At 45.3% G+C, this 25,167-nt stretch overlaps 1 protein-coding gene across 1 annotated transcript in view; it reads right to left on the reverse strand.

Annotated features, from left to right (window-relative positions):
* The window catches only part of SLC9A8 (solute carrier family 9 member A8), a 567,556-nt gene that overhangs the window by 313,637 nt on the left and 228,752 nt on the right, over positions 1–25,167 (reverse strand). Inside the window, exon 5 of the mRNA XM_069243441.1 lies at positions 16,658–16,741. Coding sequence (XP_069099542.1) covers positions 16,658–16,741 — 84 coding nt within the window. The remainder of the gene's footprint in view (positions 1–16,657; positions 16,742–25,167) is intronic.

Consider the following 25,167-nt stretch of genomic DNA (forward strand, 5'->3'; position numbering starts at 1 on the left):
TCAGCTTCCTATAGGAGATACATCTCACTAAGCGGCTTAGTAGATGCTGGCGGGGCACAGTCATAACAGGGCACAATATACTCTGCTTATGCCAAAGGCGCCCTACTCTGGAACAGGCTGGGAACTACCTTTGAGGCCTAAAACACTGTAATCGACAAGGAGAGGAGATACGTGTTTGTGGAAGTCCGGCTAGATGGAGACCCAGTCCTTCTGTGTTGTATATAAACCGAACACGGATCAAGTGACATTCTGGCCTGCGCTAGCTAGAGTACCAGCCTCCCTCAATATTATAGGATATTACAACAACATACTAGACTTCCTTTGACCGCTCCCACATCCCCAGCCACTTACCCATCAACACTTGAGGCAGTTCTCTAATGGACCCAACACTGGCCTCTCCTCAATGCCTAGAGAACGCATAACTCACATTAGCACTTATACTCACTACTCAGTCCCTCATTACCTCTACGTCATCCTAAATCATTTCACATGTTCCCCAGAATTGATTCCTTGGCTTAACAACTCGGACTACTTTGGCCGCTCATATAGATGACATAGGAATTGAGGCACACCGCATTTTCGGGTTCTCATCTGGCGGCTGTCTAAAGACAAGCAAGATGACCTAGTATTTTGCAATATACAAGTAACCAACATTACCCAGTATTTTTAAAAGTACCAAGGCACAGCCATCACCCATGAAATCAGGTGGGACTCCTTCAAAATAGTCACAAAAGGCTTTTGTATTCAAAACATATCCGATGTTTATAGGGAGATGACTGGTGTTCTTCAGGCAGCCGAAGAGGCAGTGGCGGCAACAGATAATCACCCCCTCCTGGATGACACCACTTAGCAGCCTATGGCGGACGGTAAGGTGAACCACACTACCCTCTTGGAGCGTCTCCGCTGTTTATAATTTTACGGCATACACAACCCGACTACACGCAACTTGAGATGAACCCGCTTCCACTACACTCCATAACTGACCTAGAGCACACGGAATTCGATGAGCTGGTAACCACAGCAGAGGTGAAAAAGCAGATACACGACTTAGCCTGCATTAGGACCCTTGGGATAGACAGTCTCTCGCTAGAATATTACAACCGCTTCTTGACTCATCTTGCCCCGAGATTAGCTGCAGTATACAATGAGGCCCTCATCACTGGTGCACTCTCCACCTCTGGCCCGGAGTCCTTGCTTTTTACTTACTGAAATTAGATATGAACCACACTCACCTAGCCCCCTAAAGACCTGCAGCCATACTCAGTGCAGATTACAAGATGGATAAGATCCTCGCAGACATGCTATCCACAGGTGCTACCTGCATTAGTCCATCCTGACCAGGATGGATTCGTCCCAGGCTGCAACACATCTAGTAACATCAGACGCCTCTTTCATATCATGGACCAGGTGTTGTTGCCCTACCCTCAAGCGGCATGCCTCATATTGGACCTGAAAAGCCCTTTCATTCCCTGTCCTGGGATTACCTTTTCGATTTTCCTCAAGGATTTGGACCCACGTCTCTTAGCATATATGAAACTTTTATACACAAACCCGATTTCTTGGCTGCTCGTGGGATGCCTGATCTCAACGCACTTTCCAGTGGATCGTGGGACGCACTAGGGCTGCCCACTCTCCCCAGTATTTTTTTGGGCATCACCATGGAGTCACTAGCCCATCTACTTCGCTTAGAGGGTTGGCAATTGGGTATCCCACTTCATGGGACCATGCACGCTACATTGCTCCATACAAATGGTGGCTTCTGTACCTCCACAACACTTCAACAGACCTGGCTTCCATTTAAGCAACCTTTCGGGGCTTCAAAGAGGTCACCGGCCTCCAAGTGAATTGGGAGAGCTCATGTGTTTTCCCATTTCATCACGACGCACCACAATGAGGCATACATCTTGGCGGATCATCACTAACGTTGACGGCGGCTGTGTCAACCTCGAAGGCAACCTGCAGCAGGCTTTCACAGCTCTCAAGTCGCAAATGCGAATTTGGCACTGGCTGTCACTCGCCGTAATGGACAGGGTCGCCCTTCCCAAAATGATAGTTCTTGCCAGACTACTATATTACTTTGCCTATGTACCAGTATTCCCCAGCCGATGATACTTCCTTGACTTGGACAAGATGCTGTGAGACTTTCTGTGGGACTGGGGAGTTGACAAATAGCCCTCCGCAAGCTACAGCTGCCAACAGGTCAGGGACGCATTGGAGTGCCATCCTTTGGAACTTACTACCTAGTGGCACAACTCGTGCATGTTCTAATGACTGGCAGGCACAAACCTGTACGAGCAAGCACGGATGAAGGCCCCCTTACCCAACACATACGACACCAATTTCTCCATGCTAATATCAAGCAGCACTGATCCCGGTCCCTTCACGTATGAGTTGCAGAAAGTGCCTAGCCCGGATCTCCCAATTAACATAATAAGTACTTTCCTACTCTCCTGCGATCCCCTCCAGAGCCTGCCAGGGTCCTTGCGGCCCTTCACTGCAGACCAGCTGACGGAGTGGGACAAATACTCCCGGGAGACGGTGGGTAGCCTCTTTTACAATGCCCAGCTTTTCACATTTGACCAACTACGCCAAGATCACGATATTCCCTCAGATCAGTTCCTCCTACATGAAAGCTACTGGTGAGGCTCCGGTCACTATGCAGCACAACAGATGAAGATTCGCTTACCCACATGGTGATACACACATTATACATTATGGGGAAAGGGTGCCACTTAATAACATGGCTCTAACAAAGCCATCAGGGACTATACCAGGACCACTTTGACATCTTCGATGCAGTTGGGAGGAGGATTTGGCAAGACATTTGCATGACACAGAATGGTCCAAAGCCTTAGAGTCCCATCCCCCTCAGTCCATTTCCAGAAATGCATGCTTCAAAAATATCCAATACATGATACTACATATGGAATATCTCACGCATTACTGGCTGAATCTTATATTTCCAGCGGTCAACCTCACCTGCCCCAGATGCCACGCAGAGATTGCTGATTTACAAGGTATAATCTGGTTCTGCCCCGCCATAGCCGGCTACTGGCAAGCCATACACACTACACTAGCTACTGTCACTGAACTAACAACATTAAATACCTAGGAGGCTACAGCGCCTGTGCATCGTCCACGGGTGGAAAAATCATGAGGTGCAGGTCTGCTTCGCTAACCTCGGTTTTCTCTTGGATAAACGTTTATTGACCCTACCCTGGAGGGCCCAACACTCCTCAACTCTACCCTAGTAGCACAGGGCGTTACTCAGCTGGGGAGAGGCGGAAAGCTACATTGTGAAGAGGCTTGGCAAATCGGCAGGCGCCCCACAGCAGTGGCCTGCGACAATATGCTTACACAGTTCAAGGAACTAACTGCCGATAATCCCACCTTCTTAGAATACTTGGCCCCCCCTACTCTCTGACTACCAGAGACACATTTGGCATCAGATGATCCCCAACACAGAATCAATTAAATTTCCTGGGTCTCCCCTTCCACCTCTGGGGCACTTTTCCACAAAAAAAAAACACTTCCTGGACAGCAACACGAAGGATGAAGCGCCCTGGTGACCACTCCCACAGCCATCCCCTGCCCCTTTATGCCCTCCGATCCTCATCTTAGTCCCATCACCTTGATACTAGTCCAATGCTCTTACCGTTACTTTCTCAACCCGAAACCTCTCCCCAGTTTCTTGTTCTCCCCTGCAAGTTGAAGGATTTTAATTTCATATATTTATTCTGCCTTAGCAGGGCCTTCAAGCTAATAACGTTTGATTGGGGCACTAGCCAAACACACACAACAACATGCTCACTTACATATAGCTCAAATTACACCAGAGCGGCTTCCTTTCATATATGAATGTTGCTTTACTATGTTTTCCAGTCTAAGATTTCACTGTTATGTATCCAATTTTAAATGTTTCATTTATATTGTAAAGTAGCTACAACGAGACAGCAATCCGTTTGCTCCTCTTTTAATAACTTGTAACCGTAAAGGATGTACACCCTAAAACCTAAATAAAATTTACTTGGAAAAAAACGCTGCTAAAGTTCTTGTGCTCGGTCTTTAAAACATGGTATGACTGGCTTATACTCAAGTGACATCATGAATTTACTTGTAAGTCCCTAGTAATGTGGAACTAGTTTTAAGTTTTACATGTCCTGGGAGTGAAAAACTCAGATTCGTTTTTACTACTGTAAGTCCGAGCTCACCCATAGGATAACATTTGAGTTACTTCATTATATTTTATACATTTATTTCCGAATGGGATCAAGTCAGCAGCTCATGTTTGGTGTCCTTGGAATTGTAATGAAAAATCCTAATGTATGGTGAATTTGATTTTAACTGCTGTGCTGCTGAAAGGACTGCTGCTTTGAAGGACTGCTGCCCTGCTGTGCTGACCTGCTGCCCTCTTACCTGGCTGAGGTGGACTGGACCTGCGTCTCTTGAACTGAGAACTCAGAGTGACTCCAAAGGCTAGTTGGGTGGCTTCCAGATCTGAAGCCTCAGAGACACCACAGGCATCCAACAACCTAGTCTCTGCCATCCGTGAGTTTACCTTGCCAACACATGCTACCCCAGTCCCGAAACCTTGAGGGAGGGCTCATGGTGCTCTACCAGCCGCTGTGGATCCAGCGGAACCAATGCATCTCCACTGCTGCACAGTGCTAACCTATGCTGAATAGCTGCTGCATGAATTGCACCCGTCGCAAAGACCTGTATCTCCTTCGCAGCCCCATCAGAATCACACTGCGCACAACACCAGACTCCACATCGCTGCCTTGCAGCTCCTAAGAACCGATGCACTGCGCCAACTGCGTAACGTACCCTCGGACTTCACATCGCAAGCCCTTGTTGACGGGATCCTCAACGAAGACGTAGTGCCTAGCATAGCAGCCTCACCGCATTTCAGAATGAACACATTCGGCTGTGCAATGCATCTTCAACGCGTATCCTCGCAACGCACCGCAAACTAGAATTTACAATACTCTGTTCAGCCAGCCTAATTGGGTCCATGTAGAAGGCCACAAAATAGTATTGACAGCATTAGAGATGATGAGGGTAAGGAAATCACTCATCCTCGTGATTCTTGAACAAGTCCATTCATTCAGTTAATCTCTTTAGAGCACAGAAGATGCATTGATCATTATCAAACAGCACAAATTGCTCATCATTAACCCCTCCGCTGCAAGGCCTTTTTTTGGCTATTTGGGGCAGTTCGCGCTTAGGCCCTCCTAACTTTTTGTCCACATAAGCTACACACACCAAATTTGCGTCCTTTTTTTTCCAACATGCGAGGAATTCTAGAGGTACCCAGAATTTGTGGGTTCCCCTTAAGGAGACCAAGAAATTAGCCAAAATGTCTTTTTTTTTTTTTAAATGGAAAAAAGGGCTGCAGAATGCGGCTTGTGGTTTTTTCCCTGAAAATGGCATCAACTAAGGGGTTGCGGCGCTAAAATCACCATCTTTCCAGCTTTCAGGATCAGGCCGACTTGAATCATAAACCCCAATTTTTCAACACAATATTGGCATTTTGCTGGGGGATACCCCATTTTTACTATTTTTTGTGCTTTCAGGCTCCTTCCAGTTAGTGACAGAAATGGGTGTGAAACCAATGCTGGATCCCAGAAAGCTAAACATTTCTCAAAAGTAGACAAAATTTTGAATTCAGAAAGGGGTAATTTGTGTAGATCCTACAAGGTTTTCCTACAGACAATAATCGGAGAGGAACTACAAATTTCCTTCCACCCAGCATTCCCCCCAAGTCTCCCGAGAAAAATGGTACCTCACTTGTGTGGGTAGGCCTAGCACCCGCAACAGGAAATGCCCCAAAACACAACATGGACAACTCACATTCTCCCAAAGAACACAGACCTGTATTTTGTAAAGCGCCAAGCTGTGGATTTTGGCCTCTAGCTAATCCGGCACCTAGGGAAACATACCAAACCTGCAAATTCTTTAAAAGTAGACACCTGGGGGAATCCAAGATGGGGTGACTTGGGGGCTCTCACCAGGTTCTGTTACCCTGAACCCTTTGCAAACCTCAAAGTCTGGCCAAAAGAAACACTTTTACCTCACATATCGGTGACAGAAAGTTCTGGAATCTGAGAAGAGCCACACATTTCCTTCCAACCAGTGTTCCCCCAAGTCTCCTGATAAAAATGGTACCTCGCTTGTGTAGGTAGGTCTAGTGCCCACAAACGGAAATGCCCACAAACACTATGTGGACACATCAACATTATCAAATACTAAACTACCTGTTTTTGTGTGTGTGGGGAGGGGATTGGTGCGTTTTTGGTCCTGGGCCCAGCAGCCATATAGAGAGACCTACCAAACCCAAACATTTCTGAAAACTAGGCACCTGAGGGAATCCAGGGATGTGTGAGTTGCGTGGATCCCCCAATGTTTTCTTAACCAGAATCCTCAGCAAACCTCAAATTTAGCTAAACAAATCAAATTTTTCCCACATTTCTGTGTGGGATCACCGCAGCAGGACCAATTTAGGATAAGATGTTTTAGTGTGTGGGGGAGAGCAGGAAGACTGTTGCCCCGTTCAGTTGGGGTGAGGGCATAACCAGGCCTATACTGGTTGGTAGCCACCACCCCACTTTTTTTTTTTTTTTTTATTACCTGGCATCTAGTAGATCTAGTAGACTTTCTGTCCCGTCCCCGTCCCCCCGGTGTGCACTGGGGGTAACTGCCCCATCTGCCCACTGGTGGGCAGAACAACTTTGGCCCCATTTATTGGGGTGGAGGTATGGCCATTTCTCTCCCTCTTATTTTGAAAAAAAATCTTCCCTAGTCTCTGGTGGGTTTTCTGCCAGATGGGCCTTCCACAAATAGGCTGATCTGCCCCCAAGGGGGGCAGATATGGCCAACAGTAATGTGCCCCCATATGGAGTAACCCTTGCCCAAGGGGATCCCCCCAAATAAAACACACGCAGACCAATCCCTAGTGCCTAAGTGGTTTCTGCCGCCCCGCCCGGGCGCAGATCAGCCTAAAAAAAAAAAGGCCGATCTTCCCCCAAGGGGGACAGAAATGGCCTAAAATAAATTTGCCCCCAGTGGAATGACCCTTGCCTAAGGGGTCGCTCCCCACATATTAAAAAAAAATAATAATAATCCCTGGTGTCTATGGTTTTCTTCCCCCCTTACAACAAATTTGCCCCCCCCCCAGGAAAGCGACCCTTGCCCAAGGGGTCGCTCCCCTCACGTGAAACTGACAAAATAAAAATCTGTGGTGTCAAGGGGGACAGATTGGCCTGATAAAAATAGGACGATCTGTCCCCAAGGGGGCCATAAATGGTCTAAATACAATTTGCCCCCCAGGGGAGAGACCCTTGCCTATGGGGTGCCTACCCATATGTAAAAATATAAAGAAAGCATAAAAAAAAAAATATCCCTGGTGTCTAGGGGTTTCTGCCTCCCCCGCCCCCGGGGAAAATCGGCCTATTTATAATAGGCCGATAAAAGGCCTAAAAATATTTTGCACCCCCTGGGAAGTTGCCCTTGCCCAAGGGACCGCTCCCTCTAATCATCAGGTGGAGCTCTGTGGCTCCTCGCCAATGCTGTTCCAATCCAAAAATGGCGTGCTGAGCTTATATAGGTTGTAGCCCTCTGTGCTCACATCAGTTGCTTTCGGGCTGTCCGCACCCACAGATGCAGAGTCCCAAAAGAAAATTGGTTGTGACCAATGTGGAGATTCCTAGACTTCGGATTATCTTAATGGATAGAACAAGGACACAATCCAATCACAGAACAAGGAGAAAAGGAGGCTCATAAGGAATATTTGGCTAGATAGTTTCTACCAGAAAGACTGTTACCGAAGGTAAGGAACTTGTTCTTCCGATATGTTGTGCTGATGGCGATGAAGAACACTGTCTTAAGAGCTGTAAGGAACAGCTGTGAAGCTTATTGAAAGGGGTAAATATCAGATAAGTGACAACCAAGTAAAGTCCCATTGGGGCATTGCACAGGGAGAAGGGGTAAACATATGTTGTATCCCTTTCAAAAAGAGCATCACAACCGGTGACTTAACAATGAGGGATAAGCTGACAAACCTAAAAAATGCTTAAAAAATAGCTTTTATTTGTGCTCAAAGTTTAGACTTGCTGGGCAAGAGATAAACCAATAGAACATCAGATAACTTGGCATTTAAGGGTCAATCTGGCATGTGCCGCAACAGACCACGCATATGTCTCAATGACAGGTGTATAGAGAGGGGAATATTCAAAAGGTGAGGAATCTGTAGCTAGATACTCTCTACCAGAACGGGTGTTACCAAAGGTATGTAACTTGTTTATCAGTGCTGTTAAATGTAGAGGTCTAGGTTGTGGTTTTGTCTTTTATATCACTAGCCTTAGGTTTTCAAGCTTTCTCACACCCATCAACGGAAATTGCATGTTCTTGTCTTCAAGTGTTATGTTGTTCCATTCTTTTAACCATATACTTGCTTCAAGAGCCAACTTCAACATATAAAAAGCAGGAGAATCCCTGTCTTTGTGGTGCTCACCATTTTAACAGTTGCTTCTACTAATTCTCATTGTAGTTATTATACATATATTTTACATAATTTATAATGTATAATAAACTACTGTAACTACTACAAGTCTTTTGTATGTGTGTGTGCTTTGATTTATGAGGACGGCAGAGTAAGGGGTCCTACTTAAAATCCCCTGCTAAGTGCTGGAAGGTTCTGTTGTTTCTCCATATGCTTAAATCCAGTGAGATTAGCTTCTAGAAGTGTTTGTGAGAGGTCAGGCTGCTTTTATTGTGCAGCACAATGACTGGCTACACCCATGGCCGTACTGGCCATTGGTACTCTGTCATGCATCTCCGAAAAACATTTAGCTAACCAAAACATGGTTATTGAAGAGTCAATTCAGCTCTATTTGAACACCTTCAATGCATCAGACAGCTGGCGACTGTGCGATGCATCTGTGCTCATGTTCGTCGGATGGCTCCTGGACGTTTGCACACATGGCGTTGGAAATGCTTCCCCATCTCCTTAGGCTCCTCTTTTGTTTCAGTGAAATGATGGTCAGTACATGTGGCGCACTGATGCCATTTGATTTAAACCAAATTGGCTCATTTCACTTTCACTGCCTCATTGCTCAGAGGGCTATCTCAGCTCCCCGAGCACCAAGGCTGACAAGAGAGCCCTCCCCTTTCCAATGCTACCCCTTTCTTGTGGATCCCCCAGTGAGGGTGATTCCCAAGCAGGAATCCACCCACTGAACATCAGGGAGGGGGGGAGCGGTCCCTTGGGCAAGGGCTGTTGCTCCCCGCTTAATTTTGTGGCATAATCAGTCTCTCTGTCTCCTCCACTGCGGGGGCAGATGGAGGCAATAGCCCACTAGACCGAGTGATTATTTTTTTAATACATGGGATTGGAGGCTACCCAAAATGTGCATGCCAATGCCCTCACCCAGCCCTATAAAAAAATAGAAAGTCTCCTGTAATTACTCCCAATTACCCCCCCCCGCCGCAACCCTCGGCACGCATGGCGATATGCCTACTAGAAACCAGGGTTTATTTTATTAATAAAGGAGGGGTTGGGGCTGCCATGCCCCCACCCCATAGAAGTGGAGAGCAAAATCTTTTTGCTTCCCTCGGGAGAAGGGATGGGGGTAGCTTGGATAATTATCCCCATTTCCCCCCCCCCCCCCCTTTTTTTTTTTTTTTTTTAGAACAGTCTAGAGGCTGCCCAGAGTGGGCACTGCAGTGACCCTCCCCCTCCCAAAAAAAATAGGCAAAGTCTTTCCGCTTCCCCAGGTGGGGAAATGGGGGTTATTACCCCCAATCTGCCCCATGGGGGCACAAAGCACACTAGACACCCAAGCTTTTTTTTTTTAATAAAGAAGGGGTGGGGTTGCCCACCATGGGCATGGGCATAGGCATGCCCCCACCCCATTTAAATGGAGACCAAAGTATTTTTGCTTCCCACGCGGGGCAGCTAGGGTAATTGTCCCCTGGTTGCCCCCCTGGGGTGTGGTGGGTAGAAAGCCTACTATTTGCCGGGGAATATATACGTGTGTTTTTTTCATTTTGTTTTTAAAGAGGGGTGGGGGCTGCCTCTACCCCCAGATAAATGAGGACACAGTCTTTCTGGCCCCCAAAGAGCACCCTACACCATTTTCTTACAAACAATGCTGTGCAAACCTTCAGCTTTGCCTGGAATCACACATTTTTCCTAATTATTTTTGTGATGGAATCTTCCAGAATCTGCAGATATCCACAAAATGTGTACCACCCTGCATTGCCCTATCTGTAATGATTAAAACTCTGCCTCACTTGTGTGGCAGAATCAGGCTAAAATTGTATGGAAAAAACTGCCCTTTTGGACCTGATTCTTTCCCAGTCAATTTCTACACATTTTTGGCCCTTACATTTCGTTGGCACTAAGCCCACCTACACAAGTGAGGTATAATTTTTATCGGGCGACCGAGGGGAATGCTGGGTGGTAGGATATTTGTGCTGGCGCAGTGATCTCACACACAAATGTGAGGAAAATGTGTTTTTTTTTAAGCTAAATTTGAGGTTTGCAGGGTATTCTGGGTAGGAAAAAGTTGGGTGATCCACTGAAACCTCACCTTCCTGGATTTCCCCGGCAGTTTAATTTTCAGAAGGTCTGAGTTTGGTAGGTTTCCCTAGATGGCCGCTGAGCCTGGGACCAAAAACACTGTTTCCACATTGCAAAAACAGGTGGTTTTGTGATAGATAATTTTGATGTGTCCACAATACGTGTTGGGCCCTTCCCTGTCTCGAGCACTTGGCCCTCCCAAACAAGTGAGGAAGCATTTTTATCGGGAGACTTGCAGGAATGCTGGATGAACGGAAGTCTGTGGCTTCCCTCAAGTTCCTGAACTTTCCATCACAGAAATGACGCCTTCCTAATGTAAGAAAGTGTGTAAGAAATAAGGGCCAGATGTAGCAAATTCCCAGATTGCGACTTGCAATTTGCGAGTCCCTGCGACTCGCAAAATGCAAGTCGCAATTTGGGATGCAGAAAGGTGTCTCAGACACCTTCTGCGAGTCGCTATGGGGTCGCAAAGACCCACCTCATTAATATTAATGATTTGCGACCCCATAGCGAGTCAGGGCACTCACGGGGATGGAGGCCTGCTGTAGTCAGCAGACCTCGATGTCCGTGACTGCTTTTAAATAAAGCAGTTTTTTTTTTTTTCAAAGTGCAACCCGTTTTCCTTAAAGGAAAACGAGCTGCACTTTGAAAAATAAACCGAAACCTTTTGTTTCGGTATTTTTCAGGGCAGGTAGTGGTCCATTGAACCACTGCCTGCTCTGAAAAATTATTTTTTGGTCCAGTCACAAAGGGGAAGGGGTCCCATGGGCACCCCTTCCCGTTTGCGACTGGGTTACCATCCACTTCAAGTGGATGGTAACTGCGCTTTCATTTGCGACCGCAATTGCGGTCGCAAATGAAATTGCATACCAGTGCGACTCGCAAATAGGAAGGGAACACCCCTTCCTATTTGCGACTCGGAAATGCATTTTGCGAGTCGGTTCCGACTCGCAAAATGCATTTCACATAGCAAAGTGTCTTTAGCGACTCGTAAACGGCGATTTTCGCTATTTGCGAGTCGCTAAAGCTTTGCTACATCTGTCCCTAAGTCATTTTGAGAAATGCCCTCTAATTCACATGCTACTATTGGTACCCACAAATTCAGAGATGTGCAAATAACCAATGCTTCTAATATCCATATCTTGTGCCCATTTCGGAAATACGTAGGCTTCCTTGATACCTATTTTTCATTCTTCATATTTTACCAAATTAATTTCCGTATACCTGGTACGCAATGGAAAACCATTCCAAGGTGCAGCTCAGTTACTGACTCTGGATACCTAGGGTTCTTGGTGAACCTATAAGTCCTATATATTCCCGCAACCAGAAGGGTCCAGCAGACATAACAGTACATTGCTTCATAAAATAGTTTTTTTTTAATTCAAGACTGCCTGTTCCTGAAAGCTTGGAAGATGGTGATTGTAGCACTGCTAACCCTTCATTGATGCCATTTTCAGGGAAAAAAGAGATGCTTTATTCTGCAGCACCTTTTTCCCATTTTTCGAAAAAACAAAACAAAATGTAGCTATAATTTGGCTAATTTCTCAGTCCCCTTCAGTGGAATCCGCAAACCCTGGGTACCTTTAGATCCCCCACTATGGTGGAAAGAAAAGTACACAAATTTGCTGTGGATGCCTTATGTGGACAAACCATTATGGGGGCCTAAGTGCAATCTACCACAAAAAAAGGGCTCAGCACTAAGGCGTAGCAGCTAAGGGATTAATAAAAAATGATTCAGTACAGGCACAAACAACCTAAATGCATATTAGGTTTTTAAATATCTCACGTCAGTATTAGGTTAAAACACAAAAGTTGGAAAGTGGTATACAAAGTTTGAAAGCACACTTATTTGACACTGTGTAGCTGAGCAGTTTGCTTAAAAATCTAATTCATGCTTTAGCATCGGTAGGAAATTATATCTTTACATCATCTGGAGATACTGCACCATCAATCAGTCCATATTTAGTTGATTTCTAAGTTTGGACATTGATCCTCACCCTTTTTCAAAGCAGTGGTGTTAATCAGTTTTGTGTGTAACAGTGACTGGCTTTCATTTCTGTCCTTGTAAGACTTGTGCGCTTGTGATATTGGTGTTTATAGTTGTGGTCATAAGAAATAGCTGCATAATTTTTAATGTCTTTTAATCCTTAACTGAAGGCAGAACAGGTGTCAGTTGACTGCCTTACTAGAGAAGGGAAGCAGACAAATGGCTGTGGCTTGGTCTTTGTGTTTTTTACTAGGCCTGTATTTTATACAGCAGTGAAGTAATTCTTTCCGTAATGACACCTTTGGAAAACCAAAGTCTGAAAATCTGCAGCATTACATTTCTAAACAAAGGACAAAATGCGACCGAGGTGTATCAGCAGAATTATCTTGGATTTGTGGTAAAATGTGATTTTACTCTGGAAGTGAGTTGAATGTCTTAATTTGGTTGAATGTAGGACAGTTGTACTTTATGAAGTATTTTAGCACATGTATTAACCAATATGTGCACTCAGCTTTAAGCACAAAAAACACTGATCCACAAAAATTGACATGCTATTTAATTATAATAGAACAGACCATTCAGCCGTTCGATGCAAGCAATTGAGTTTAAATCCACGTGCTTCTAATTACCTTTTTAATCTAGAGCCCCCAGTTCAATTAAAATCCTTATTGAAAAAGTACCAAAATCCTCTGACAGCAGATCTATACAGACGTTAGTTTATCTGGATGATTAATAGCTTGCTCTACAATGAACCCAATTGAGCAAGTATCTAGCTGTTCCTTAACTATTATTTCTTTGCAAGCTGTCAGCAGATGAGAACAAGGGATCCTGAACCCACAGCTTGCTCAAACAAATTAGATCCTTTTATAGCCAATATCCCAGATCATTGTCCTTAACTCATTAAAACAAGTGTTTAATATCGAAATGCGGATCTTGTCGTCATCCCTAAAAATGAAATCCGGTATGTTGTGCACCCCAACAATACAGGGTGGATGCCTAATTAAATTATCTCCTATATGGAGATATTTAAAAAACCTTCTAGCAGGGAGTGCAAACTCCCCTTTTAAATCAGAAAAAGAACATTTGATCTACTAGAAAGAATTGGCGGACAGTTTTTAAACCCAAAATATGCCATACCCGATAAGTAGAATAATGGACAATAGGTGGAAAGAAATTATTTTTAAGCACTTGTGTATAAAGATGAATACGTCCAAGATTGATTTTTTACCCCAATCGATCCATATAGACTGAGCATCCTGCACTACATTAAATCACTCCCACTTGAAGTAGTTAGTTTCCAATCTGGAAAAGCAGGTACACGTGTCTCCCCCTAATTTGAAACTACAAACTATGTTATGATCACATTTCTCACACAACATACAACAAATAGGTTCTCCAAAGACAGCTGAGATATACAGTTTAAAATCCGGTAGTGCCATTTCCTGTGGTTCTCTCAGGCAGTTAATGGCTCACCTGGCCCTCTCATACTCCCACACAAAAAAGCTGCAGATAGAAGAGTCCAACCACTTGAAAAAAGAATTAGGAACTCAAAGTGGAATGGCATGAAACAAGTAGAGAAACTTTTCGAGCACATTCATTTTAATGATATTACATCTCCCAGTGAGAGAAATTGACAGCCGGTGCCATAGCTTCATTAGTGCAATAGACTTAAAGAATAAAGACTCACAGTTAAGCTTAATAACTTTTTCCATATTGCATGAATTTTCATTGCAAAATAAGTTGCAGAAGGTGTCACACGGGAATCTTTAGCTGATAGGATAGTAAAATATGATTTGTATTTTTTCTTACTCTTTTTATATCCATATATCTCCCCAAAACCTAATGCCTTCTGCTCAATAAGGGAAATATCGCAAAATCCTGTTAGCTAAATATATAGCAACATCATCAGGCCAGGCTGTTACATGCACCCTAGTCCCATTAACCTCTATAGATGAAATTGAATCATTATTAAGGATTCAAGAGATATATGGTTCCAGGTAGACTAGAAAGAGTAACAGTGATAGTGGGCAACTCTGACCGGCGCCCTGTTGAATTTTATATGCCTCAGATGCTTCAACACTACTATGTATCCTAACTCTAAACTTTAGGATTTTGATATAGGCAAAGGGAGCGGTTCATATATTTCACACCAAACCCCATCCTAGTCATAGCAGCCTAAAGATAGGGCCACAAGACCATGTCAAAAGCATTCTCATAGTCAAGGAGCATCATACTAGCCAATTTATTTAAATTATTAGCTGCCTCAAAAAGAGCAATTGTGGTATTAATATGCATGGTAGAATTCCACCTGAAACAAATCTGTGCTGTTGAACATTAACAAGTGTATCAATCATCACTGCCAGCCTGGTAGCTAAGATTTTAGAGTAGAGTTTAGCTGATGGTCTTTCCAGATACTGCCGCCTTAGCGATGAGAGCTTCCAGGAGGTTGGGTAGCTCTCCCCACTTTCAGCTGGGTGGGGGGGGGGAGGGGCACACGTTAGACCTGACAGCCTTAGGGTGGTCACCCCTAACTTTTTGCCTGCCTCCCTCCGCTTTTGAGATACTGTTTTTTAACCACAGAACAAATCAATTTCTGGAGAACCTTACCGGACGTATACCTTGAAAGGAATAAATACAAAACATACATCTTCAACATCGCATTCACCTTCATAAGAATAGAGAGAGACCAAACCAAAAACAAATGAACAAGAGCTATTTTAATTTGTAAAGCCTTTACTTTTCCACCCTTGCTGAGGAACACAGAAACTGTGGAGAGCGCTCAACTTTCTTCCTTGAAAAAATAAAAAAGATCAAACTTTCCCTTGTCCAAATGCCGAATTTTCTGATCAATAAACAAAGAACTCCAAGTCATCCTGGGCCTTGTTTTGAGAAATAACCCATGCATATCTGATCAATCCCGTTTCCAAGACAAAACATTTAATTTCTCTGAATCCATACTCTCTTTTCTACTCAAAGAGATCAACTGGCTGGTGATAACCTATTAGCTGAAACTTGCCAAACTCCTACTAGCTCAAGGCTCTGAGACAGTCACACCTCATCTTAAAACAGTAACAAAACACGGAGCATACCTTCAAAACCTAAATAAATTCTGACCTATCTTGAAACTATTGTTAGTGGTCAATGAGCTGGAGATATTCACTGAATGTCACTTCAAGTTCTTCATTAAAGACAATTACCCACAGGAAGAGGTCCATTCAGTTATCAGCACATGATACAGTATAGAAACAACACTAAAATATATTGATTATGCACACTACATTTAGGACAAGGGAGGCGGATGTGTTGTCATCCTTTTAGGCCTCTTAGGCGTCCTAGACAGGGTGAACTACATTTCTCTGAGGAGGCATAAAACAGAGACTGAATGTAAATGGAATCCTCAAATGGTTCTTGTCATTCGTGGAATACTAAGGACAATTTATCAGAACAGACAACTCACTTTGCCACCAAACAGGTCTCCATCAGAAAGGTACCACATAGCTCAATACCCTTACCTTCACTAGTTAATTATACATGGACCCGCTAGCTTCCATTATAAACCACTCAAACCTCTATTACTACTTCAATACTATTAAAACACATTTGCACCTAAGAGTCTCTGAAACAAAGCAGACCCAGAGAAAAACTACCATTTGAAACAACTTTTGCACCAAAAAAATAATTTTCTCTAATAGAGCATATCAACTGGTCCATCCAGGTACAAAAGTGTTATGAAAAGTCATCATAAAAATGTTTCCTACGGTTCATGACAAAGAATTTAAGTCTTAATTTCTTTCTCTTCCATTCAAGAAGGACACTCTTTGTTATAATTACCTATGTAATCCAAATTGGAAAATATTTTGCATTACCATGTCTGTAAGGAGCGTGCATCATATCGAAGGTTACTCGCCACCTAATCTGCATACCTTCATATCCTACATTAGTTGCAATCTATCTCTCTTCTCTATGATTTGGGAAACTGCTACTATTTGAAGACACTCTCTCTCTTGTACTTGCAATACAAAACCGCTAAATAAATATATGAACAGCAAATACAAAATACATTTTAACATTATCTCGGACAAGCTTACCTTATGTAGAGAATATCCAGATTCAAAGATAATGGGAGGTAGCAAAAGTAGAAAAAACATATTTGGCCGAAACATTTCTTCCTCCTAAAACATAGAACATAAAGAATTCTTGTTATATAAAAATTAACGTTTGTTTAAGATTTACAAAAGCCATTTTAGATGGTGTTAAAGATAGTGCAAAGTGACTGGTCAAAATAGTTTTTAAATGTTATTACCTATAGCTTTGTTATTTAGGAGGAAAATCATTAAGCAAAAATATGAAAAAGATGACGACTACACATTATCAAATAATTTGCAAGCATCGCAATATAGTGCACTCCATTAAGTCAAAAATATAGTTTTCAATTGTCATTTATAAAGTTTCATATTCTGGTGAACAGGTTACTTACCATGTGTAACACTTTTTCAGGTCGAGACTATCTAACAGCAGATTCCTCATCTAGGAACATTCCCTAGGCATCAGACTGGATCCAGAAAATCTTAAGAAGTACCTCTGTGGGCCGGTAGATAGAGTCGATCAGCTCCGTCTTGGGGTTGTCCACATCAGAAGTGACACAGCGATGCCGATATCGGCCTCACCCCAACATCACTTTCTTTTGTGACAATTTCGGCACCGAAAACGAGGAGCCGAGCAAAAACCAATGAGAGACTAGAGTGCAGATTCTAAAGGGATCTTTAGAGTGAGGAACCCAGTTCGTTGAGCAGGGAGGACGAGAGAGTCGGTGAGGAATCTGTGATTATATACTCTCTCTACCGGAAATGGGATATAGAAGTTAAGTAACTTGTTTTTCTGATACAGACCTCTAACTGCAGATTCCTCATCTTAGAATAGATACCAAAGCAACAACCTCTTGAGAGGTGGGTGTGCAAACTAGCTCAAACCATAAAGTTCTGGTGGCCCAAACGAGCAAAATGCCTGTCTCAACGCATCTGACTGTAAAAGCAGTAGTACTTTGTGAACATGTGGAGCAAAACATAAGTAGCAGTCTGGCAGATGTCCAGGAGTGGTATCTCGCGTGCCAATGGAGTAGTAGCGGCCTTGGGCCAGGTGGAATGGGTCTCAAAACGTCAGGAGCTAAACTAACTCCATATTTATATTTTAACGTTAGACCTACTTTTTAGCTAGAGAGTAGGAGATCTTAATGCAAACGTAATCCATCAAGAGATGTTGTTCTTCTACACAGCCTTGACCGCAATGAACCCAATGAAGAGCTGATCATACACTTGATGGTCTTTAGTGTTACCAATGCAGAACAAAAGAGCTCTCTCTTCAAGAAGAAAGAGATGGATTCCCTCCTTTTCCTTGGAAGAATGAGGCAGGGCTAAAAAAAAGTAGGCAGAGTAAAAGTATGGCCAACATGAAAGGAGTTGACAACCTTCACCAGGAAAGAGACACGCGTCCAAAGGACTAGTTTGCTAGGGAAAAGGCTGGTGTAAGGAGGGTGGAATAACAGAGCTTGAAGCTCACTGATCTTCGTGGCAGCTGTAATGAGCACTAAAAGAGCGTTTGGAGAGTCAAGAGCCACAGAGGACAGCTGTGTACTGGCCCAAAGGGAGAACACATCAGAAATGTGAGGACCAGATTGGGGTGCCATGGAGGCATCACAAAAGCAGTAGGAGGAAAAGTGTTGTGAACTTTTCAGGAACAGAGTCTAAACAGGTGGCTTGACCAGAGAAGGTAGGTCCAGTAATGGCAGGAAACCCAAAATGGTTGACAAGTACGCCTTAACAGTACTAGGGCAAGGCCGTGCAAGGCTTTAGATAAAACAAATAGCAACGTTTCTGACAGTGGTGCAGAAAGGGGGTCCACATGACACAAGGAGCACCAGGCCACAAACTTATCCCACCTGCAGGCTTATACAATTTTAGTGGAGGGACATCTGGCTGCCAAAATTACATCACAAACCTCAGAGGAAAGATTGAACACTCTCAGTTTCGATACATGAGTGTGTAGTGTGCCTAGGTTCAGGTTCTGGAGATTGCCCGCCTGCTGCATCAGGACATCCTCCCGAAGGGGTAGCCTGATCAGAGGATCAATGATCATGCTCAGGATGTCAGGATTCCATACTCTTCCAACCCAAACCAGAGACACTAAGATGGCCAGCAGATGCAGGAAGTCAGCAGACTCAGAGTTAGACTCTAGGAAATCCAGGATTGAGGCTGAACCGTCAGGATCATAGCCCAAATATCTAGGAATCTGCTCTGGCAGACAGGCACAGAACTGACTAGTTTCCAGAACTACTAAAATTGAAGGGAGTGTCTAAGCAGAAATTAGGTGCAACTTCAGAGGTTTGCAGTGAGCCCCACCAAGTGCAAAATCTTTGCTGTAGTCTGGAGGTTGGTGGCGACTGCTCGCGCAAGTCAGACTTCAGCAGCCAGTCATCAAGATAGGGGAAGTCTGCAACCCACCCGACAATGAGCTGCAACCATCATCATCACTTTCGAGAACACCGAAAGCAACACTGGTGAGGCCGAACAGGAACAAAGTGAACTGACAATGCTTGTGGCCCACTGCCATTGTGAACTTCAGGTAATACCTGTGGGCTCACCGGATGGGGATGTTAAAGTAAGCATCCTGCAAATCCAACACTACCATCCACTCTCCAAGTCCTGAGCCAGTGTGAGCTTTCTAAATTTCTCTTTCCATAGAAGGATGTTGAAAGGGCACAGATCTAGGATAGGATGAAATCCTCCATCTTTTTTTAGCACCAGAAAGTAGCAGGAATAGAAATCACAACCTACTTTTTGGCAAGCCACCCTCTCGATGGCTCCTTTGGCCAAAAAAGCCTGCATTCCCGAGTGGAGAAAGGGGAGGCCTTCCTCCGTCAGCTGTTCTTGGAATGGTGGCAAAGGCGGAGGGGTATTGAGGAATGGGAAGGAGTACCCTTCTATACAACTTGAAGCACCCACTTGTCTGAGATACTTGCAGACCATTGTGGCAGGTGGTGCATGATCCATCCAACAAATGGATTGGCTGTGTTGGATTGAGGGTGTACTAAAGGGGCTTAGAAGTAGTGGTTGCCAGAGGGGGTGTGGTACTTGACAGCTTGCTGGGCCTAGCAGCTGCATTCTCTGTGGGATCCATGGCCCTGTCCACAAAAGTACTGGACAGGTTGCTGTACCAGTGAGTACAGCTGGTAGAGTGTACATTCATAGATGTCCTGACCATGTCCACAGTAGGGGTGGATGGCCTGCTGCTGAGATAAGGCAGACAGAGAAAACTGTGGGATTTGCCAGTGACTTGGCTCTCTCTCTGTTGCGCTCGAGCACCATATCAGCTTTGTCGCCAAATATGCGTTGAGGTAGGAGTGAATGTCGATCAGAGATGCATGTACATCACCAAAGAACCCAGTGAACTGCAGCCAGGTATGAAGATGTAGTTCCACTGTAGAAACCATAGCTCTACATAGAGAGTCTGTCATCTCCAGCCTGCAACTGATGGCAAACTTTGCTGTATTCTGACCATTCACAAGGGCCTGGTTCAGGCCGGTGCAAGCCTCCTTGAGAAGCATGGGAAGCAGCTGTACAACTGAGTCCCACAATGCATGGGAGTACAGGCCCATGAGACAAGCTGTGTTCATCGACCACATGGTTAGGCTGGTGGAAGAAAGAATGCACTTCCCAAAGGTGTACATCCTCTTTGATTCCTTGGATCAGATTCCCTGTCCGGTGGAGTGAAAGGAAAAGCATCTGGGTTTGACCTTAGATGCTGAGGCATGCACAACCAGGCTCTCAGGGGAGGGGTGCTCGGAGAAAAAGGCTGGGTCTCCTGGGGTAGGACGAGAGGGGAATCATGCAGTGCACAGGAGTCCCTGTACAAGGTTTGGCCCAAGCTCCCAGCAAAACACTGGTGGAGAGATTCATTGAAGGGGAGCAAGGGCTTAGCCAAACCTGCTCCTGAGTAAAGCTCCTTAGTCAAGAGGTTTTGCCCACAACCACCAGCAGCTGTAGGTCAAGGACCTCTGCCACCTTGTTCATCCCAGTGGCATCACAGCAGCAAAGAATGCGCCTTCCCAGAAACTGTACCAGGAGGGGAAAAGTTGTCAAACTCTGGAGAAGAGTTCAAACTACTGGCTTCACCCAGGTTTCAGCTGGATTAGGGTTCCTCCATGAGGCTAAACCCAACCTACTTATCTACCTCTTTAGGGAGGAAGACGCTATTTAGTGGCGGGAGTCCAGTGATTAGGATGGCCTGTACGGCACCCGCACCGACATTGAAAGGTACCACCACTGAGTTAGAGATGAGGATAGGCTCGTCCTCGAGCGGCGCCACAGGGGAGGCAGCTGTGTTGGATCAAGACACCCTTGATGGCATCGGTTCGGATCAGGGGGCGGATCCAGATTGTACGGCTTGTGATGGGGCAGACCTGCCGGAGGTAACACAGTCGGGGCACCCGCAGCTCCGTGAGGGCCGGAGACACACCAGAGAGAGTCAATGGGCCGAAGATGGCATGCAAGTTGTCATAAAATTCTTTTAACTTGGGAGTGTCACTCTGGGGAACTCAAGAGTAGTGTGGAGTGGCCTTGGCGCTGTATTCGCAGGTGGATAGCAGAAATCCGCCTGGCGTTTGGATGGAAAAACCAAAGAACACACCAGCTTAATTTTCTTGTGTTTCTTGGACACACCGTACTTGGAGGCAGGGGTCTTAAAGCATGAAGAAGACTGTCTGTGAGAACGTCTCAGAGAACAGCTCTGAGATCTGCCCCGGGAACAGGACTGGGACCAAGAACAGCATGCAGCTTTCATCTGTAGCGCTGCCAGGAGCTTCACTGCCCACTTGCAAATCACCTTGGGCTGCTTCGACGTGCACTTGGCGCAGGCCTTGGAGTGGTGACCCGACTCCAGGCACCAGAGACAAACCAAGTGGGGATCAGACATAGACATTTGCCTGTGGCATTACTCTCACGGTTTAAACCCTGTAGGTTGCACAGGGTTCATGTCCTTAGCACACTGGGATCAACAGCTCAAAAAGTAGCTCTCTAGATCTGTGATGTTTGCCCAGAAAGTAAGGAACTGATGCCAGTGTTCCTAGATGGCGCTTATATGAACACTACGTCACTTCTGACACAGACAATGCTAATGCACAGTAAATCAGGACCACCTACAGGCGCATAGAGGTAATGCTCAAGACTTTTTGGATCCAGTCTGACATCTAGGGAACATTCTAAGGTATAGAATCTGCGGTTAGGAGTCTCTATCAGAAAATCTCTACTCCGTGAAGGGGGTATAGAGGAATTAACAGGTCAGGTGGGTTTGTCATGAAAGTTATTAGTTATTTCACTTCAGAAAGCACCTTTCAAGATTGTGATTTCCAATAATTCTGCGATCTGAACACTAAATATACCTCAATTCATAACTGGAGAACTAACCAGGAGTGCCTGACTAACGAGTGTCTGCTAGGAAGCGGCAAGACAGCTCGAGTTGTCCTGCTGCTTAACTGTTTGTGGCTAGACAAGAGGAAAGGAGTGATGGTAACAAGATGTTTCAGTCTTGATGTCTCAGTTGTACTAAGTATCACTCCCCTCGGCACCACAATTTCTACTTAAGTGAATTGCATTATTAAATTAGACCTGGAGCTCCCCTTCTCCCTTTCACCAGCAACTGGACCCTTTTGATCTAATATGATGGGCTTCCATTAAAATTAAACACCGACTTAAAATTTTAAAAAAACTCAACCAAGTACATAATTCGAATTGCCAAACACACGTTCTTTGAAGAGACCACAAAAACATTCCCCGCCTTAACTAAAAAAAGGTATTATAACAGTTTTAAAAATACACCTTAAAGCTCCTCCTTTTGATATATATAACCACCTACCAATATGATTAAAAAAAAAAAATGACAAAAATGGAATGAAATTCACAAAGCCATTTAGTGTCAAAACTTAGTCTACTAAAAATGCCGAAACAGTCAATACCGCAAAGTGGATAAAACAATAATAATAATATTTTATCTGAAGGTGACATTCATATTATTATAAAATAATACAAATACTTAGCACATCTTGTTTAACAAGATGGCAGGTTGGAGGTAAACTCTCTGAGCTCCAAGGGGCCCAGAGTAATCCTCCAACACCCTGGTGCACACAGGAGCCACGTGCAAAAATCCTGGTGGCTCTTACCCTGGGGCCTGATTGTCTGAGATTCGGGCCAAAGAACCAGGCACATAACTGATGCGCTGCGGCCGCGATGCACAAGCATCCTGAAGTGAGAAGCTGGAGGCCATGGTGGTGGCGCTAGGCTGGAATCTAAAGCATGGGCCTTGCCGAGGGCCGCAGTGACAGGGCGGGGAGCCCTCTAGATAGGAAAGCCTGTGGTGACTGCCCAACTAGATGGTAGAGCCATGTTACAGCCCGCAAGTGACAGCAATGTGAGGAGAGTGGAGCGTTGCATGGCCTGATCCTAGGTCACAGGTTACAGGCAGCTGCCAGGAGCCTTGAGAGAAACACCATGAGATGCAGAGGAGAGGCACTCGCCTGCTCAGACCTCTGGGTTTTGTAAAAGAGATGAGAAGACCCTGGGGTGACAGAGAACCTGAAGAATTCCCAGGGTCCCCTTGCCTGGCTGTGAGCGAACATAGGAGATGGAACGTGCCCAGCCACCTGCTGAGTGTTGGGGATTGCAGAAGAAGCTGAGAGCCTGGAATGAGATATCCTGAGACATGGAGGGGAAGCAGCGGCACCCTTCAACCTCCGGAAAGACAATAGGGAGGTGAGATGACACAAACCCTGGGGTCCCCGCTGTGTGGGAGTGAACCTAGGGAGTGGCAGGGGCCTCCCTGCCTGCCAAAGCGGACTTGAGTAATGGAGATTGCCCGTCTGCTTATGCTTCGTGTTGCAGACAGCAGGGGGGAACTTATGTTGCCTGGAGCCCTGGGAGATATAATTTTGGGAAACAGGGATGAAGTGGTGGTGTACTCAGGCCTCCTGGCAGACACAGGTGGACGTAAGGAGATGACAAACCTGGGAGGCCAGGCAGTGAGGTAGTGAAGATGGGGAGCAGCTACGGCCCATCTGTCTGGCTTAAGGTGGACTTAAATGACAGTGCATGCCCAGCAGCCCATGGTGTGTTGATGTCAGAGAGAGAGATTTCTGAAGCCCATAAGGAGCTTCCTTGGCTGGACCCACGTCATTGCAGAAACCAGAGGGGGCACCTTGGCGGCGGCATATGCAAAGACAAGGCACCCAAATCCGCCCTGAGCAATACGATCATCTAAAACACCTCTACACACACACACACACACACACACACCCTCCCTGCTGATCACTAGGTAGATAGGCCCCTAGGGGATGCCCAAACAGGAACTGTAAGATGAGGAGCACTCTAAGGCTGAGCTGCTAGTCGCGATTATGGATCATGCACTACCCTTGAGGGGAAAATTGATACAGTCTCCATTGACATTAACTTGCTGCACACAGATCTCCGTAAAGTGGTGGACAGAGTCCAGTGGTAGAGGGCACTATGTCCAAACTACAGACTGAAGTCAAAGTTCTTAAAACTCAGATGGCAAAGCTCGTCACGGGACGTGAACTCCGGAAGAAATGGCAAAGGATGCAGAAAACCAATCCTGCCATAACAATTTCAGGTGACTCTGATGCAGAGTCCTACCTGGAGCACTCAATACGGGTGGTGCTGTCCACGGAGGGGCTCTCTTCATTATTTGGGCTGGAGGGGGCTCACAGGGACCTTAGTGCACAGCCCCGACCTACAGCACCACCAAGTGCCCTGTTAACCTGCCTCTTACACTACAAAGATAGAGACTGCATCTTTGCAGAGGCCAGTACGGTGTTGGAGTGTGCCTTTGAGAACCACACTATAGCAATATACCTGGACCACAACAGAAGAGTGCAAATACATCGCAAATGTTAAAGGGAGGTGAACAGAACCTCTAGGTGCTGAATCACCACTAAATTCTGTTGTTCCCAGAGCCCATGAAGGTGATAGCCCAAGAGAAAACTAATTTTTTTGATCAGCCTGAAGAGGTGTGGGGATGGCTGGATAGGATGTAGAAACATGGCCATGGAGTGCTGAAGCCAGCCTGTTCCAGCTATCGGAGCCAGGATTTGACTTAAGTTCATAGATGACTGTGCCATAAACCTGGGGATGAAGGACACGGCCTTTACAGACTAGCTCACCTCATCAGAGGGGCAGGGCACACCTTTTGATCACATTTCAGAGGACGATGAACCGCCTGGAGAAGGGCAGACCTCACAGATTGGACCGCTGGAGACAGACATGTAGTGAGGCTCCTGTTGCACTAGGACCATAGCCCCTCATGGACTTAGTGTATGACTTCAATCATCAATCAATCAGTTGACTTGCAGAGAGTCACTTGTCACCCGCAAGCGCATCCAGGCACTGACAGGGCCCAGTGAAGAAAGAGAAGGAGCATCCTTCTGCTCTGCTGCACAGGGGTATAGGCCAGTGTGCGGGAAGTGAAGTTGAGGTGTCTGGAGGATTTGCGGAATTTCAGGCTGTGGTTGATGTACGCAGGTCCAGAGCAGAGGAGC

Source organism: Pleurodeles waltl, chromosome 7, assembly GCF_031143425.1.
Source record: "Pleurodeles waltl isolate 20211129_DDA chromosome 7, aPleWal1.hap1.20221129, whole genome shotgun sequence".
In the NCBI taxonomy this organism is placed as follows: domain Eukaryota; kingdom Metazoa; phylum Chordata; class Amphibia; order Caudata; family Salamandridae; genus Pleurodeles; species Pleurodeles waltl.